The sequence below is a fragment of the Ovis aries genome, chromosome 13 (genome assembly GCF_016772045.2).
Source record: "Ovis aries strain OAR_USU_Benz2616 breed Rambouillet chromosome 13, ARS-UI_Ramb_v3.0, whole genome shotgun sequence".
Classification (NCBI taxonomy): domain Eukaryota; kingdom Metazoa; phylum Chordata; class Mammalia; order Artiodactyla; family Bovidae; genus Ovis; species Ovis aries.
The window spans coordinates 60267840-60286728 of NC_056066.1; the positions used below are offsets into that span (position 1 = coordinate 60267840).

The following is an 18889-nucleotide window of genomic DNA, read 5'->3' on the forward strand; positions in this document are numbered from 1 at the left end:
AGGGGGTAAAAACTTCCAGAATCAACACCCAGAACCATATTTTATTCATCTGACCAGCACAGAATAGGTCTAGTAAAGAGCACTGGACCAATAATGTGCCATCTTATTGCAGATGTTAAAAATGCTCACAGCATCACCCTGCAACAGCGGCATGTTCACCTCTTCCTGAAATATCTCTGTTCCCTGACAGTGGATGCCCACTGAGAGGCTAGAAATTCACAGCAAGAATTTCCTGCCAGCCTGTAGCTGCTGCCCCAGCCCCTCCCGCCCCGCCTGAAGCCCACACACACCTGCAGACACCAGCTGGCAGACTCTCAACACAGTGCAAGCTGCCTGTCCAGGTCAAGGTTGACCCACAGCATGCTGCCCTCAAGTGGGTACAGGGGTGCCAAGTCCGGAGCAAGGATCCCTGTGCTCTGTTCGCACCCTCGTTCTACACTGACAGGGGTGACACATCAACTTTTGACTGCAATTCCCAGAAAGCTTGGGCCCCTGCCTGTCTCGGTGCAGAGTCCCAGCCCATGACCCCTCTGCTCTCTCTCATGACATCACACTCAGGCCTTCCTGGAAAACCGTTTTAATCAGTGTACACAGGCAGCGAAGAGGGAGTGCAGAAGCTGAACTGGCTGGGCTGTCTTCAGGATGCCAGGTCTCCCTCCTGGCTCTAAGCAGAATTAGCAGCAATTCTAAGAGGCCCCCAGGCCTCCAACAGCAAAGCCAGAGAAAAGTCACCCCCAGAAAGCCAGTAGGAGAGGCCGCAGGCTGAGAGCATGGTGGATGAGGGGTGTATGGACTCATCCAGAGCTCTCAGAGGCTCCATCCAGCAAGGCCTCTGGCTGGGGCTATATTTAAGGCTGGGTCAGACAGATGGGAGCCGCAGAGAGATGAAAGGTCTGGCTGGTGAGCCCCAGGGGAAGGACAAAGGCACTGGAGCAGATGCAGCCATGGACAATGGCCAGCTCAGGCAGGGCCCTTACAATGCCCACAGCAAACAAGGCCATCCACGCAGCTCAGGGGCCTTGGCCACTTCAGGGCCCCTGTCTCAGCCGAGCGCAAAGGCATCTTCCCAGCTAGAAATCAGAGCCAAAGCACCAGGCCTGTCTCACAGAAGCCTGTAGATGTGAGGCTGGGTCAGCAGGGGGACCAGGCCATCCCAGCTTAGTGGCAATTCTGACAGCTGGGGTGGCACGGAATCCCATTCACCCGGCAGCGGCAGCCCCCGCTGGTGTCTCCCGGGCCCTAGGGGATGAGGGGGGAGAAGAGAGAAGGTCAGGGCAGAGAAGAGAGCAGTGCCCCTCCCCCGCCCCAGGCACCCCATCACACCCATGAAGCGCACTCGCCCACCCTGGGTCTTGGCCTGGGCACATTCTGCTGCTAAGAATGACCCTCATAGCCTCAGCTACCAGATGGAGGCAGTTCTCAAGGCTTTTCTGGTCTCTGGTAGCACCCTCAATTATGTGGTCTCTATCTACCCAACCTGAGACCCAGAGCCGCAAAGGACCTAATGAATTTTTGCATATTTGGAGGGGGTCAGCGTGCTGGTGGCAGGAGGGAGCACTCCTTCCACCTCTACCAGTCTCACTGCCTGCCTGGACATGAACAACACCAGCCCCAACTCCAAGAACACTCCTCACGATGACAGATACCACTGCTCTCGCATGTTTTCCATTTGATTCTGACAGGAAGCCTGAGATGGGCTCTGCTATCATCTCCATTTTACAGAAGAAACTGAGGCTCAGAGAAGGGAGTAACAGCATAACCACACGGTCAGTGTGCGCCAGAGCCAGGGACCCACTCCTCCACTTCAGACTCCCACATGCACCCTCTAGGGCAGTGGTGGGCAAATATTTCTGTAAAAGATCAGACAGTTATCTGAGGCTTTGCCAGCCAGACGGGCTCTGTCCTTGTAGCACAAAAGCAGCCACAGACTGTATGCCAATGAATGTGCGGGGCTCCCACAAAACTGTACTTATGGACACTAAACTTCGGGTTTCATATAATTTTTACATGTCACAAAATATGCTCCTTTTAATACGTTCAACCATTTTAAAAATTGTATTTCTTTTATTATTCTCATTTAATCAAGAATATATGCACAATTAGTTTGGGGAAAAGTTAAAACCCAGGCTTTCTAGCTTCAAGCCTCCCTCTTTTTTTAGAAATTAATTTATTTTTAATTGAAGGATAATTGCTTTACAGTATTGTGTTGGTTTCTGCCAAACATCAACATGAATCAGCCATAGGTATTGATATGTTCAACCATTTTAAAAAATGCAAAAAGCTTTCTTAGTTCACAAACTTCAAAAATGCAGGCGCTGGGGTTAGACTTGGCCCATGGGCTGACTTGTCCGAACTCTACTCTCGGGCACCCTTCCCCAGTACTCCTGAGCCCTCTGCTCTCAGGGCACTCACCCCGGGGCCCCAGCGGGGGCCCTTGGTGACCCAGCAGATCTCAGTGCGGCAGACAGTGCACCGGATCCAGTCGCAGCCGTCCTTCTTCTGCACCACGATCTGGCACTGTGGGCAATGCATGGCCTCACCCTGCTGCAGCATGGTCTGGAGCAGAGAAGGTGCTGACCTCAGAGCCAGCCCGCTCCCTGGCCCTCGCCCCACTGCAGAGAGAAATCAGCCACCCTCTAGAGTCTCAGACTCACTCTCCCATGCTGCTCTACGCAGGCCTAGCTGCATGCAGCCTCCTCTCCTGTGTCTGCAGTCTCCTCCCTTCACCCTGACACTCCCTGCTGCCTGCCACCTGACCACGTGTCCTGAGTCCTGTCTCTGGACGGGAGAAATGCCAGCAGGCACTCAGAACCTCCAGGGCTGCATGAACCACAGCCCTGACTAAGAAGCCCCCATTGCTCCCCAAACTCAGATCCTCGGCCTTCAGCCCTGACCCAGTCTCACTCTCAGCATCTCCGTCGTCTGCCGGGCAGCCATATCGTTCTGAGCTCGCAGGGCCAGGTCATCTTGATACTCCTTGCAGTTCATCTGCTCATGGATGGCCTGGAGCGGATGAGGCGCTCAAGATGAGAAAGTTCCCAGAAAGTTAGGGCCAAAGCAGCCATCTGCACAAGCACTTAATGCCTAGATGGTGTCAGTGACAGAGCCTTCCTTTGTAAACTACATACCCATTTTATAGAAGAGGACACTGAGGCCAGGGTGGTGAAGCAAGGGTCATCACATATGATAATAATCATATATACCTATTTAAGTCCTGAGAGGCACAGAAATCCCTAAAGCACCTCTCCCCCAGGGCATAGCCCCTTGTCCCCAGCTGAGTTCTGCCCTGGTTGCTGGGGTAATGTTCTAAGAGTGAGCTTACTGGACTGTGACCAGGCTCGGCCCTGTCTACCCGCTCAAGACCAGTCTCTATAGTGGTCACCTGCTAAGAGAATACTGTCGGGGATGGCCTGAAGTGAGGGTTAGGTAGGGCTGTCTGGGTTTGGGGTCAGGGCTCATTCAGGACAGAGGTTGACAGCCTGAGGCCAGGGCTGGGATTGGCCTGTGACTAGGCTCAGGGTTAGCCAGAGGGCAGGACTGGGCTCAGTCTTGGGCCAGGGTCAGTCCAGGTTCAGCACTCAATCTAAGAGTTAGGCTCAGGTCAGGACTCAAGCCACACCCGGCCACTGACATGCAGCTCTAAGCCATGGGAACCAGGTCAGTATACCAGCTCCCTTCTCTTATTCCCATAATAAGCTTGGACTTGCAATGAGCTCCTGGCAGGACCAGAGTGACTGGGCAGGGTGGGTCCCTGTCCCCACCTTGCAAAGCAGGCAGTTGACATGGAAGCACACAGGGCAGTGGAACGCATTGACATCATCCTCAAAGAAGCACCATCCCTTGCAGTCTGGGGTCTTGCAGTGGTAGCTGAAGGCACTGCGGTTTTCCGCAATGGAGATGCCCAGGTCCAGAAACCGCTGGTATTCCTCGGGGCTCAGGAGCTGCCAGCAGACCACAACCTTGGTGCATGCCCTCTTGGCCACCCTCAGGAAGCCCCCAACCCATGAAGTCCAACACAGCAGTGTTGACAAACTCTATCCAAAGAACAGGTTAGTGCCTTCCTTGGCGGTCCAGTGGTTAAGACTGTGCTGCCAATGGAGGGGGTGAGGGTTTGATCCCTGGTTGGGAACCGTGAGGCGTGGCCAAAAGGAATGCCATGGACAGAGGAGCCTGGTGGGCTACAGCCCACCGGGTCGTAAAGAGTTGGACACGACTGAGCCACTAACACTTTTGCTATCACTTCAGATGAGCAAACCAAAGCACTGAGGGGCTGTGCATCTGCCCTTGAGGTCACCCGGGCCATCTGGCCCCAGAAGTCCTCTCCCCACTGTTGTTAACTTCTCTGCTGTCTTTTCCTCACAAGGGTGGGTTCTTTACTAGCTATTTCCCCCAATTTCTATCCTGACCACTACTTGGGCTGCCAGGATCCCACACAGAGAAGGCTCTTGATATATGTCTGGAACCCAAGACTGGGACTCTCAAACCCGTTCCCACCAGCCAGCTCCCAGCCTAGTTCCCTGGGGTGGGGGGGCGGTAGGGGGCTGCCCCTCCGTCCCCCAGGCCTTACCGCTCGGATCTCCCTCTCCAGCAGCTTGCCCGAGCATGAGTAGGTGTTGTCAATGAAGGGGCAGGACACCTCGGCCTCCTGGCTGTTGCGGATGGTGCCCTGCAGACATTCCCTGAAGGAAGGGGGAGGAGGGGGTAGGGGTGGGAGTTAGGGGTCATCTGAACCCCACCCATGAGGACTCCAGCCCACGAATGGTGAGGCCTGACCACGGGCTGGCTCCTCCCCAATTTCTTCCTTTCTTCTGGTGCCTCCCATCAACCCACCTTGTCTGTCCACCTCACTGCTATACATATTGCTCCAGCCAAGGTTGCCTCACCCCTCACCTGAGAACTGTAGAAGCCTCTCACTGGAGTCCCTGGATTGGCCACGTCCTTCCTCAAAGCCTCCCATCCGACCCCACCCAGAGCAAACCGGAGAGCCCTGGTGACTCACCCTCTCTACTACCTCTCTGTCCCTATGCCTCACCTGCTCCATCCCTCTGCTCCAGACACACTGACTCCTTACTGCTGCAGGCAGGCGAGGCACATTCCCACCGTGGATCCCCTGGTCTGCTCAAGCACGGCTTCCCCAGGGGTTTCCCTGACCTGTTCTAGGGCAGGGCCTCCTTTGCTTATTAAAAGCCACCGCCACTTATGACACAATTTACAATTATATCAGTGATTATCTGATTAACATCCGCCTGCCCATGGGAAAGTAAGCTTCAGGAGGCAGAAACTGAGCTTTTGTGGGCATTTGGGGATTCCCAGGCCTAGTCCAGTCCCTGGCACCGAAAGCAGCTCATCAAATGTGTGCTGTGAAGGAGGACATGCTCTCTACATCCAGGGCCAGGAGGAGAGCCTCAGAGGGCAGACTATCCACCAGCAGGCGGCAGGGCGGGGCTGGCCCAGGCTGTCAGGCAAGGGACTCACCGCCTTTGCATGGGCCCGGTGGTGGTACAGAAAGGTGCCGTCTCTGGCGCCAGAATGTCTGAGCTGTGCAGCCTCTCTGTACCTCACATCCTTTCTCTGCAAGACGAGGAACTGGTGCCTACCTCCCAAGTTTGTGAGGATGCCCAACTAGCTCTGAGTCCTGGGCCCCACCCCCTTCCAGCCTCGGGTACTACACCGCCGGGGCCGCACCTGCAGAAGGTGTGCAGACACTCGCGCAGCACCACGGCCTCGCCGGGCGCCAGGACCGAGTAGCACACGGGGCACTCGGCGGGCTCGGTGTTCAGAACCAGGCTCCGCTGATCCAGCTGCACGTGCTTGTCATAGTTGCTTTCCTGCTGCTGCTGCTTCAGCTGGGCACACGGGGGTGGGGCCGCGGGGCGGGTCAGGGTCTCAGGGGCGGGCGGACCAGGAAGGGGGCAGGACCAGGTGGGGATCAGGACGGGGGGGGGGGGGGGGCGGGACCGAGTGGGGGGGGCGGGACCGGGTGGGGGGGCGGAATGGGTCAGACCACCTAACGGGAGGCAAAGGGGGGCTCATGGAAGGATTCTGGGGTTAGGGTGGGGCTGGGCATGGGGCAGGCAGTGAGCAAGCGCTGGAGATGATGATAAGGGTGGGACCAGGAGCGAGGCGACCAAACACGGGGGTGGGGCAGGAGGTGGGCCAGGCAGGGGCAGTTTAAGGCTAAAACCTAGGGTCAAGCCATGGGGAGATGGGGTCTCGGTCTGAGTGGGGAGTCAGGGGTAGCAGGGCTCCCATTTCTGCCGAGAAGTACGGCAGGGGTAGCTCCAGGGGGAAAGGCAAGGGGTTGAGGGGTGGCGATAAAGCGAGGGAGCAGAGCAAGGCGGGAGAGAGGCCGGGGTCTGGGCCAGGGTTGTAGATGGGACCAGCAGTGAGGTCACGGCCAGCACTGGGTCCAAGGGCGGGATGGGGACATCGGATCAGAATGGGAAACCGCTCAGGGTTACGTATCTACGTAATCTGTGACTGTGTAACACGACGGTGGGATGGGGCAGAACAAGGGGCGGGTCAGCCTCCAACTGGGCAGCGAGGGGCTGGGTCCAGGCTCTCAGGAAGTCTAGGAGGGCTACAGCCAGGAAGGAAGGGGTGAGGGGGGTGGGGTCAGGAATAGTAGGATTCAGGATGAGGTCAGGGCTAATGGAGCAAGACCTAGGTCACAGCTGGATAAAGCGGGGGCGTGGTCTGGGTCTTGTCTAGGATGCTGGGGTCAGAGCCAGGTACCCTTGAGTGCACGATGGGAAAGTAAGTCAAAGCCAGCGGTGGCGCCACAGCTCACGGGGACGGAGGAGGGGGGAGCACAAATAAGCTTGGATGTGCATCACAGCCGGGGAGGAGGGTCTCAGCGATAGTATGAATGACCTCAGGGAGGGGCCAGTCACAGTCAAGTGTAGGGTCACCACCATCGGCGTGACCACAAGGGGGCAGCAACGGGGGCAGAAGCAACGTGGATGTGTCTCCCTTTCTGGCCTATGCCTCCCCCGTCCAGGCTGCAGGTGTCTTTCCGGGGACTTCGGCGCCCACCTGCTCAAACTGGTGCAGCGCCTCCTTCTCATCGGCCAGGCGTGCTTGCTCGTCCTCGTCTGGCTGGTACGAGGCGGGTACCTGGTAGGCCTCGGGCCGTGCCTGGCAGCACATCTCGCAGCCGGGCCTAGTGGGCTTGTTGATGAACGTGCAGCCGGGGCACGTCCAGCCCACCTGGGGGTAGAGGAGCAGTGATGGCAGGGAGACTAAATGGGGAGGGGGGCGCGGGGCACAGGAGCGCATGTGGGACAGCTTACCGGCGGGGATTCTGGCACTGCATCAGGCTGCCCCCGACCCGGCTCTTGAGGGGCCTCAGGCTTTGGGGGAACTGGGTCCAGGGGGCCCCGTGGCTGCAGCGTGAGGTCCTTGAAGCCCAGATCTGGGGAAAAGGGTTCAAGGGGTGGTGGATCCATGTAGCCGATATCATCCACACCCTGAGCCAGCCAGGAAACCCCCCTTCTCTCCTCTCCCTCTGCTCCAAGGAATTTCCAGCTCCGTCTTGCCAGGTGTGCCCGGCCATGGCTGAGCGTCCGGGCTCCCACAGGGTGAAAGTCCCTCCTTCCACCCACCACTGCTCCTAGGTCCACCCGGCTTAAGAACCCTGCTTGAAAACAGATCTCCTGTGGGCCTAAGTGTCCACACAAGTGTCCGCACCAAGAGGGACAAACAACACTTCTGAAGTGGCCCTGCCAAAATACTGAATCTGAATCCATTCCCAAGGGCACATAGGACAGAAAAGCTAAAAACAAAACTGGCCTGGAGAGTCAAGACCAGAGATCAAAGACTGAAAAAGACTGAGAAACACCGAGGCCAAGAGCCAGGTCTTTCACTATAAAGGACATGAGTGAGACAGCTGGTAAAATTTGAGCAAGATCTGCACATTAGATAGTGGTAATGTATCAAAATTAATTTCCTAAATTTGCTAACTGTACAATAAATGGAAGAAAATGACCTTTTTTTTTTAAGGAAATATAAACTGAAGTATTTAGGGAAAAGGGACATCATGTCTGCAACCTACTCTCAAAACAGTTCCAAAAATTATTTAGGCATTAATAAATAACTTTACATGGAGACAATGATAAACCAAATACAGTCAAAATATTAGTATTTGGGGAATCCACATGAAAGGTACATGGGAATTCCTTACGCAATTCTTTGTACAATTTTGCAACTTTTCTGTAGGTCTGAAATATTTCAAAATAAGAAGTAAAAAATTTAAAAACTAGCTATTACATCCAATTTACAGATTTAGAAAACTGAGGAGGAGAGATAGGAGAGAACTTGCCTGAGGTCAAGGAGTTGATAAATGCCAGGGTGGGAACTGAACTCAGCCCTTCTCCCCCAGACTGGCTGTTCTCTACAGGGTTCCCCAGGTGGCTACCTCCTGGGGTGTCCTTTGTCCTCTCTTCCCCACTATGGATAAGGTCCTCCAGGCAAGTCCCTGATGGAAAGCCCCTGTGCTTTGCTCCTCGCTCCTTCCTGCTCTGCGACCACAGGGGAGTCCACGTCACCAGGAAGCAGAGCCTTACCTTCCAGCATCCGCAACTGCCTCTCCCGCTGCAGCTCCTGAGGGTTGAGCGAGGTGTTGCAGGCAGACAGCAGGTAGAGGTAGGCGCTGTCCCCATTCCGCCTCACACCGTGGGAGTGCAGAGTCTCCTGGTCCCGAGCCAGCCGCTGCCCAATCACCCACTGCTGCAGGGTTGGCGGGAAGCCATAGTCTAGGAACACCTGTCAGGGAGGGTGGACAGGAAGCGTGGGGAGGGAGGAGCAGAGCAGAGACAGGTGGGAGCAAAAGGGGAACCTCTGCCCTCCCTTTCACCCCTTCACTCACCATGTCCTTGAGGGAGGCCACCGTCATGTCCGGCCGCACGGTGAGCCAGATAGTGACCGTGTGCATCTGTGCATCCTCCACACTCACCCACAGCCTGCAGGGAGGGCAAGGGCTCTGGACAAAGGTCCAAGCTCAACCACCAGCTAGCTCCTGGATTCCCACTCCCCTGCGCTTCCTCCTGGATCAGAACTCACTGCTTAGGCCCTGCAATGGCTCCACACGGCTCTCAGAATAAAACCCAAACTCACTGTGGCATCAAGGGCCTTAATGCGCTGGCCCCTCCAGTCTCTTGTATTACTGGCTATTATTGGCTCCTTAACCAAACCACAGCAGCTATTATTAACTGTATGCTAAGACTCTTTAAAGCACTTAACACGTATTAACTCAGTTCTCTCAATGAACCCATGAGACACGTACTGTCATCTCCCCTATTTTACAGATAAAAACAAGAGGCACAGAGAGGTTATAGTGACTCTGCTGAGTAAACAATAACTGTTAAGAGGCAGGATTGAAATCCAAACAGAAGTATTTCAGAGAAAGTGGTTTTAAACACCAACCTTCTCAAAGATGTGAAAACTGTTTGGGAAGACCAATGGCACGAAAATGGATGGCTGAGATGAAAAAACAGAACTGATTTCAGGACACAGGAAAAAGCCCGCTTAGAACCTCCAGAGCAACTTGGGAAAAAGGTGCATCCTTAAAGCAAGAACAGCAAAAAACAATCAGAAAATGAAGAAGAGTTGCTGGGAATCTAACAGTAACTCCTGACTCATCTAACCTTCACAGGACCCATCTACAGGTTCACAAGGAAACTGAGAAATACCAAATGACACTCCAAGGAGGCAATTCGTAAACTCAGAATGTGGGAGACTTCTGGAGATCAAAAACCAGATTTCTAAAAAATTAATGCCACTAAAAATAGAGAAAGTGGGTAAAAGAGATTCAGACAACATTAAGAAATGCTGTGTGTCGATTCTCATTTGGCTCCTAATTAGAACACACCAACTATAAAAAATACTAATGAGATAATCTAGGAAAGTTTAATACAAATAGAATATCAGAGGATTTTAAGGAGTTGTTAATGTTTCAGGTGTAATAATGGTATTGAGGTTATTTTTTAAGCCATTAGTTTTAAAGACATATCAAGGTACTTATGAATGAGCTAAAATCTGAGACTTGCTTTAAAATACTACAGAAAATACCCTCAAAATTTCTCAGGATAAAGATTTTCAACATCTAGCCAACTATCAATGAAATGAGCAAGTTTTAGACACGTAAAGACAACAAACGTTTACCATCCACTTCTCCACATGAAAAGTCTTTGAACACAAGAAACAAGAATAGCTGAGTCTGATGCAGAATGGAAAACTAAAAGGGAATTTAAAGAAGGAAAGGAAATTTAAAGATCTTAACCTTCAAGACATTCTTCTTCAAGCAACAGGGGTTTTGAAACATGAAAGATACAGTGTCAACTGCACTACTTATTTTATACTGAGTAATATTTCCATAATCAAAATACTGTAAATGCTATTTTACTGGGTTTACGTTTTTAGTATCAACCTAGAGCAAAGCATAGAAGCCTTAATTTTACTTAGAAAACAAAATCTAAAAGCTATAACCAAGACCTCCCTGGTGGTCCAGTGGCTAAGGCTCCAAGTTCCCAGTGCAGAGGGCCCGGGTTCGATCCCTGGTCAGGGAACTAGAGCCCACATGTCACAACTGAGAGTTCGCATGCCGCAACTAAAATAAAAATTCTGCATGCCACAATGAAAATCAAAGATCCTGTGTGTCACAACTAAGACTCAAAAAATAAATAAAATTTAAAAAATAAAATAAAAGCTATAACCTTAACACCAGTAACAGAGAAGCACAGTTGGAGCCCTCATTTCTGCCGTCACCAGATCAGTAGTGATCAGTTAGTCAGAAAATTCATTACAGCAGAGAAATGCAGACACAGTCGCAGACTCCAGCACTTAATTTTACCTTACAGGATAGAAATGCACATTCAGTGGCCAACCTCTAGGTAAAAAGGCCACTGTTTTTTTTATTTAGTTTAGTACAAATCTGCTACTGGAGTTTCCCATGATTTTTCTTTTTGTATGAACTATACCCATTATACACGGTTTCTGATCTCTAGTATCAGCCTCTTTAAAGTGGAGCAAGAACGAAAGACTCTCAAAGCATCTGAGTACAGAGAGCCCTTTTGGATTTTTACCTTTTTTTTTTTTTTCACAATTCACTCACCCTCAAATGAATGGCTTTTTTTTTTTTTTTTCTTTTGGTGCCTCATCTCTATTTTGTCTTTCTAAAGCAATCAGTTTAAGTTTTCATAGACAAAATTCTCTTTTAGCACTCGTGTTTTATTGATTGATATAACAGCTATTAAATTATAATATGGAAATAACAAGTACAACTGATATAAACAAGCTGTGTGTGGTGGTATGTTTTACAGCAGCAACTATAGTGTCATTTAATTGGGGGAATCAAGTGGAGGTCAACTGGGAGCACTTCTACTACAGTACTAAGAAAACCCAGGAAGTTAGGAAAAGGGATCAGTGAGATGAGTATGTTAAATTCCTCATTTTTCATAACAAGATGTGTACACAGATACCATCTTAAGTGGATATATCAAGAAATGGATATACAAGTATTTTATTTGAAATCAAATGGCCAATTGATCAACAGATGCAATGTAATCCCTGTCAAAATTCCAGCTCATTTTTGCAGAAATTGACACACTAACACTAAGATTCATATGGAGGTTCAAGGGGCCCAGAATAGCCAAAAAAAAATCTTGAAAGAGAAGAACAAAGTTGGAGTACTTATGCTTCTGTTTTAAAAATTTACTACAAAGCTATAATAATCAAAACTGTCATACTGGTATAAGGACAGACATACAGAGCAAAAGACAAGAAATTAGGTTTCAGAAATAAACTTTAGACTTATGGTCAAATAATTTTCAACAAAGGTGCCAAGATATTAAACAGAGACAAAACAGTCTTTTTATTTTTAACAAACAGTGCTGTGACAACTAGATATTCACAAGCAAAAGAATGAAGTTGGATCTCTGTCTCTCACCGTAACAAAGTTACAGTTTGAGTTCATCATAGTTAACTCAAAAAGGATCAAAGATGTAAATACAAGAGCTAAAACTATAAAACTCTTTAAAAACAAAAATAAGGGTATACCTTTATGACCATGGATGAGGCAGTGGTTTCTTAGATGACATCAAAAGCACAAACAAGAGAAAACAGATAAACAGTATTTCATCAAAATTGAAAACGTGTGCTTCAAAGGACACTATCAATACAGTGTAAAGACAACCCATAGAATGGGAAATGAAAATAGGTATCCATTGTATACATACACACCACAGTTTCTTTACTTAGGTTGTTTCCATATATATACACAATGAAATATTATTCAGCCATAAAAAGAAGGAAATTCTGGCATCTGCAACAACACGGACATTGTGCTAAGCGAAATAAATCGGACAGGGAAAGACAAATTCTGTATTATACCACTTATATATGGAATTTAAAAAAATCAATGTCAGAGAAACAGAACAGACGATTGGGGAGGCGTGGGGGTGTAGGCAGCCAAAAGCTACAAACTTCCTGTTTTAAGATAAGTAAGTTCTGGAGAAGAGATGTACAGCATGGTGACCATAGTTAACAATATCGTATATTTGAGAACTGCTCAGAGAGTAAGTCTTAAAAAGTTGTCACAAGAAAAAATAATTTGTTACTATGTCAGGCAATGGATGTTAACTAAACTTACCGTGGATATTAAAGCATATGTCATATACCTAAAATGGTTCTGAGGCTCAATTTCCAACACGTGGAAGGGGAAAGAGAGGGAAGGCTTCCCACATAGCACCAAGCCATTTTCAGACACCAGCAGGGCATCCTACAATTCAGCTTGATTCTGGCCCTCTCCACCCAGAGACAGTGTCAGCTCCCACAGGCTGTGGGCTCAGTCCTACAAGGCTGCCCCCACCACTTCATACACCAATCGAAACCCCAAGTTGTCACCTGTTCTCTGACTTACTGGATACAGATTAGGGATTCCAACGACCTCCTCCATGGGTTGACTATTTTGCTAGAACAGCTCACAGAACTCAGAGAAATATTTACTTACTATATTATGAAAGGATATAATAGCCAAATGGAAGAGATGTATGGATCAAGGTATGTGAGAAAGGGCATCATTCTCTCCAAATTCCAAACCCTGTCTTTTTGAGTTTTCATGGAGGCTTCATTACATAGGCATGACTGATTAATCCATGGGCTACTGAGATTCAACCTTCAGCCCTCTTCCCCTCCCTGGAGATCAGGGTGATGAGACTGAAAGTTCCAATTCTTTAACCACAGGGCTGGCTCCTCTTATGACCAGCCTCCAACCTTAGGCAATTTAGGGCAAGTCCAAGAGTCACCTCACTAACATAACAAAATGCACCTTTATCATTCTCAAAGCTGAAGAAATTCCAAGGGTTTTAGCAGCTCAGTGCCAAGAACAGGAAGAATATACCCTTCTTACTGTAAGTAAGTCACAATACCTTAAACTAACTCTGTTTTATATGTCAATGATATCTCAATAAAACTGGGGAAAAAATTATGTCCATATAAAAACTTGTACACAAATGTTCATAGCAGCATTGTGTATGTTAGCCAAAAAGTGGGAACAACCCAAATGTCCATCGACTGATTAATAAAGAAAATATGGTATAACCACACAATAGATTATTATTCAGTCATAAAAAGGAATGAAATTTTGATACATGCTACAACATGGATGAATCTAGAAAACATGCTGCTAAGTGACAGAAGCCCAGACACAAAAGGCCACATAGTGTATAATTCCATTTCATCTATATGAAATTCCCAAAGTAGGCAAATTTCTAGAGATAGAAAGTAAATTAGTTGTTGCCTAAGGTTGAGGGGTTGAGGAAAGAAAACTCGGGAGATAGGGAGTGTCTATTAATGGGTATGGGGTTTCTTAATGGGATGATGAAAATGTTCTGTAATTGGTTATGGTGATGGTTACACAGCTGTGAATATACTAAAAGCCTTGAACTATGCACTTTAAATTGATGAATAGGGTCTGTCAATTATATCTCAATAAAAAATCAAATGGGATCCAATACTGAAAATTAGAAACTGTAAAAGTGTCTTACTACACAGCAGGAAAAAAACATTTGAGTGTTTAATATGTGCCAGGCACTGTACTGAGTATTTCAGCATCAAGTTTAAGTCTCCTGGGGCAGACAGCCTCCCTTCAAGCTGCATGTGGCTGTGCAAAACAGTTCTGGCCATGGGAGTTAAGTGGAAGAAGTGTGTGCAATTTTGTGAGCTGTGTTCTTAAGAGGAGAGTGGGAGGGTGTGCCCTTCTTCCTTCCTATTGACAAGAATGGTGATGCAATGGCTGGAATGGAAGAGCCATTTTGGATCATAAGGTGAACCTGAGAAAGGAGGTCATGAATGGCATAATAATAAAACAAAAGAAGCAGGAGCTCTGAGAACTACAGAGAGCAGAGCTTCCACATCTGGAGTGCCTACCACCAAACTTGTTTATGCCACTGTTAATATGTTTTTTCCTGTTCTATGAGACCTATCATTCTAATACACCTCCTAACGACCCTATTAACAGCTCTACTATTACTGTTCCATTTTCTAATTAAAAAAAAAAAAAACTCTGAGAGCCCAGAGATAAATCCACACACCTATGGACACCTTATCTTCGACAAAGGAGGCAAGAATATACAATGGATTAAAGACAATCTCTTAAAAAAAAAAAAAAAAAGACAATCTCTTTAACAAGTGGTGCTGGGAAAACTGGTCAACCACTTGTAAAAGAATGAAACTAGAACACTTTCTAACACCATACACAAAAATAAACTCAAAATGGATTAAAGATCTAAACATAAGACCAGAAACCATAAAACTCCTAGAGGAGAACATAGGCAAAACACTCTCTGACATAAATCACAGCAGGATCATCTATGATCCACCTCCCAGAATACTGGAAATAAAAGCAAAAATAAACAAATGGGATCTAATTAAAATTAAAAGCTTCTGCACAACAAAGGAAACTATAAGCAAGGTAAAAAGACAGCCCTCTGAATGGGAGAAAATAATAGCAAATGAAGCAACTGACAACTAATCTCAAAAATATACAAGTAACTTATGCAGCTCAATTCCAGAAAAATAAATGACCCAATCAAAAAATGGCCAAAGAACTAAATAGACATTTCTCCAAAGAAGACATACGGATGGCTAACAAACACATGAAAAGATGCTCAACATCACTCATTATCAGAGAAATGCAAATCAAGACCACAATGAGGTACCATTTCACACCAGTCAGAATGGCAGCGATCCAAAAGTCTACAAGCAATAAATGCTGGAGAGGGTGTGGAGAAAGGGAACCCTCCTACACTGTTGGTGGGAATGCAAACTAGCACAGCCACTATGGAGAACAGTGTGGAGATTCCTTAAAAAATTGCAAATAGAACTGCCTTATGACCCAGCAATCCCACTGCTGGGCATACACACCGAGGAAACCAGAATTGAAAGAGACACGTATACCCCACTGTTCACTGCAGCACTGTTTATAATAGCCAGGACATGGAAACAACCTAGATGTCCATCGGCAGATGAATGGATAAGAAAGCTGTGGTACATATACACAATGGAGTATTACTCAGCCATTAAAAAGAATACATTTGAATCAGTTCTAATGAGGTGGATGAAACTGGAGCCTATTATACAGAGTGAAGTAAGCCAGAAAGAAAAACACCAATATAGTATACTAACACATATATATGGAATTTAGAAAGATGGTAATGATAACCCTGTATGCGAGACAGCAAGAGACACAGATGTTTAGAACGGACTTTTGGACTCTGTGGGAGAGGGAGAGGGTGGGATGATTTGGGAGAATGACATTGAAACATGTATACTATCATGTAAGAAACGAATCGCCAGTCTATGTTCGATACAGGATACAGGATGCATGGGGCTGGTGCACGGGGATGATCCAGAGAGATGATATGGGGTGAGAGGTGGGAGGGGGGTTCAGGATTGGGAACTCATGTACACCCATGACTGATTCATGTCAATGTATGGCAAAACCAATACAGTATTGTAAAACAAAATAAAGCAAAAATAAAAATTTTAAAAATAAAAAATAAAAAACTCTTTGAGAGTTGAAATGACCTGCCTTAGATCGCAGAGCTGATTTGTGACAGAGCTGGGTTTGAAGCTAGAGCTCTTGACACAAGAACCTGCCATTAAGAATAACTTAACTGTTCTATGTGCTCAGTTGCTCAGTCATGTCTGACTCTTTGTGACTCCATGGACTGCAGCCCACCGGGTTCCTCTGTTCACGGGGATTCTCCAGGCAAAAATACTGGAGTGTCTCCCGCATTGCAGGCGGATTCTTTACCCACTGAGCCACCAGGGAAGCTCTAACTGTTCTACAGGCCAACACTAAATTGCAGCCCACTGGGGTTCAGGAAGCTCCGAACCCTGGGCTTCCTGGTCAGCCACGCACTCCTCACCTGATGTCCTGTGTCGGAGAGACCTCAGGCTTCAGCTGCACATTCAGGGGCACCCGTTGCTCTGCCAACCAGATGGCACACTGCATAGCCACCTGTTCATCCCCACCAGCCACTGCTCGGCTGAGTCTCTGAGCCACCTCCTCAGCTGAAATCCACAGTGGAAGCAGGTTAGCACAGGGTTTATTTTTCTTTGGGGGTAAAGAGGGTGAGGAAGGAGGTGATTCTTTATACATGCCGCTTCCTCTCTGTCTTCTTGGTAAACTCCCACACATCCTTCGGCACCCAGCTTAAAAGTCCCTTTTTTCTGAGAGGCCTTCGCTGACACTCCCCACCCCTGCTTGTTTGGTTCTGTTTTCTCTTCATACTCCCAGGTCCCCCATACTTGCGCTTGTTTATCCAACAAACATTTATTGAGCTCTTGCTGTTCAGTCACTAAATTGTATCCAGCTCTTTGTGACCCCCATGGACTGCAGCACACCAGGCTCCCCTGTCCTTGCCTATCTCCCGAAGTTTGCTCAAACTCATATCCGTTGATACCATCCAACCATCTCATCCTCTGTTGCCCCCTTCTCCTTCTGCTCTCAATCTTTCCTAGCATCAGGGTCTTTTCCAATGAATCGGTTCTTTGCATCAGGTGACCAAAGTATTGGAGTTTCAGCATCAGTCCTTCCAATGAATATTCAGGGTCGATTTCCTTTAGGATTGCAGTCTTACTGTTTGCCAATTTCTGTCACAGAAACCGGGCTTCAGCAGTGAATAAGATAAACGGGGCCCTCTTCTCATGGACTTCCCAGCCCAGTAAGAAGACAACTAACAAGTTAACAAAAGAAAAAGATTCAGACTGTGATTCATGCTGGCAAGGAAATGAACAGGATAAGGAGATGAGGAAAGAGAAGAGGAGGTAACATTGAAGCTGAGACCTGAAGCAGGAGGTGTTGGATAATGTCAAGACCTGGTTGGGAAAAAGTGTTCCAAGGAGAGAGAAAATGAAAGGCCTTGGTCAAGAAATGGTCAGATTAGAACAGAGAAGCTGATGAAGCTCCAGCAGAATGAGCAAGGGGGCAGATGGGGGAAGGCAGAGATGAGCAAAAGCAGAAGTGAGCAAAGTCAGCAGGCATGCAGGCTACCCAACTGCTCTAGGCTTCTGTTCTAAGAACAAACACAGGGGTATGTGAGCAGGTTGGTGACATGACCTAACTTAAATTCTCCAACCTGAGTGGAAGGTGCGAGGTGGAAGGCAAAGACCCTGGTATTCAGGTCAATTGAGGTCTGGTTCCCCCACTAGCATGGGTGGTCTCTTGCCCTCTGGGAGCTCCCCACCCTCTTCTCAGCAGAGCTGGCCCATGGGAGGCCTTAGGGACATCAAATAAAAGAATGACAAGATGCCCTTGGAAGCAACCGGCCTGCAAGGGAGGAATCTGCTAGGCAAGTGGGCAGGAGGAGGACAGATTAATACCTCTCTCCCAGGCCCTTCTTGAGGAGAGGCCGCGTTCTGGCAAGGCCCGCCTCCCACCCAAAGCTTCTCAGCCGCCCCCAGGCTGTGCCCACCTTTCTTGATCTTCTCGTCCATCTGGCGTGGTTGTGCCCATCCCCCCGCGGAGGGGGGCGGGCTGCAGCTCCGGGGAAATGCTATCTCCCAGTCACCTGCTAGAGGACGGGCAGACCACGAGAAACTCAGCCCCAGCCGGTGGCCTCTGGCGCGACCCGGGCCTTCTTGGTGCCTCAGGGTCCCGGGTGGCAATCGGGTAGCATCACATTACCCGAAGGCCGGGGATGGGGCCTGGGAGGAGGAATGGGTGGGAGGTGAGAGGGAGCGCCAAGCCGAGCCGGCTCTGGGAGACAGAGGAAACTGGACAGGCCTGGCTGCGGGGAAGGGGAGGAGGGGCGCCGCACAGCCAGGGCGCTAGGCCGGAGCCCTTCTCCCTGCTGGGAGCGGGAGCGCCCTCCGGGGTGCGGGATTTCAGCCCAACTCCCTCCCGCCCGCGGCGGCCCCTGTCAGTCATGAGAAGGAGCACGGCAGCTTCAGCGAAAAAGAAAGTGAAAGTGGCGGCTCCGGAAGTGGGGCGGAAGACTGTCCCCGGATCCAGGTCTCCCCGCCACCCCCGCCCGACCATCCAGCGGCGGCCCCCGCCCCGGGTCACGGGAATCCAGGGCGCTCTTGTCCCGCCGTCCGGGGCGTTCCCACGCTGCCCTCGGCCAGACACGGACACCGTGACCCTCACTCACCCGCTGGGTCCAGCCAGCAGCGCCGGGGAGGGGCGGGGCCATGAGGGGCGGGGACTGGGCCGGGGGGGCGGGGACTGGGCCTGGAAGGCGGGGACTGGACCGGGAGGGCGGAGCGCGGCGCGGAGACCGCCCTTGCTCAGTTCAGCAGCCCCAGCACTGGTCGGCTTGCCGGTCCCTACTCCTTTGGCAGAAGAAACCGAAGCTCTGTTTCTGATCTGCTCGAGGCCACGCAGCCG

General features: G+C 49.3%; 1 protein-coding gene across 5 annotated transcripts; it reads right to left on the reverse strand.

The window, feature by feature from the left end:
* Positions 1 to 561: 561 nt before the first annotated feature.
* Positions 562 to 18677, reverse strand: RBCK1 (RANBP2-type and C3HC4-type zinc finger containing 1). Of its 5 annotated transcripts, none has more exons than XM_012188982.5 (12): positions 17976 to 18677; positions 16428 to 16572; positions 8867 to 8960; positions 8565 to 8763; positions 7293 to 7414; positions 7036 to 7209; positions 5686 to 5846; positions 4568 to 4679; positions 3762 to 3941; positions 2905 to 3003; positions 2413 to 2517; positions 562 to 1239 (listed from the first exon to the last, which is right to left on the reverse strand). In XM_012188982.5, the coding sequence occupies exons 1-12, from the start codon at positions 17995 to 17997 to the stop codon at positions 1159 to 1161; spliced, it is 1494 nt and encodes a 497-aa protein (XP_012044372.2). In that variant the 5' UTR covers positions 17998 to 18677; the 3' UTR covers positions 562 to 1158. The 5 variants fall into 5 exon arrangements, with proteins under 5 accessions (XP_012044372.2, XP_042085895.1, XP_060252989.1 ...); XM_042229961.2 differs by having other exon boundaries at positions 2413 to 2556; XM_060397006.1 differs by having other exon boundaries at positions 2413 to 2612; positions 2895 to 3003.
* Positions 18678 to 18889: the final 212 nt, after the last annotated feature.

Excerpts from the sequence above, each read along its gene's own strand:
- RBCK1 (XM_060397006.1), bottom strand. The coding sequence starts at position 17,997 with ATGGACGAGAAGATCAAGAAAG. Across the intron at positions 3,942-4,567 it reads TGGAGAGGGAGATCCGAGCG|CTCCTGAGCCCCGAGGAATA; the intron begins GTAAGGCCTGGG and ends GTCTGCTGGCAG. Across the intron at positions 2,613-2,894 it reads GATGCTGAGAGTGAGACTGG|TGGGGCGAGGGCCAGGGAGC; the intron begins GTCAGGGCTGAA and ends TTCTCTCTGCAG.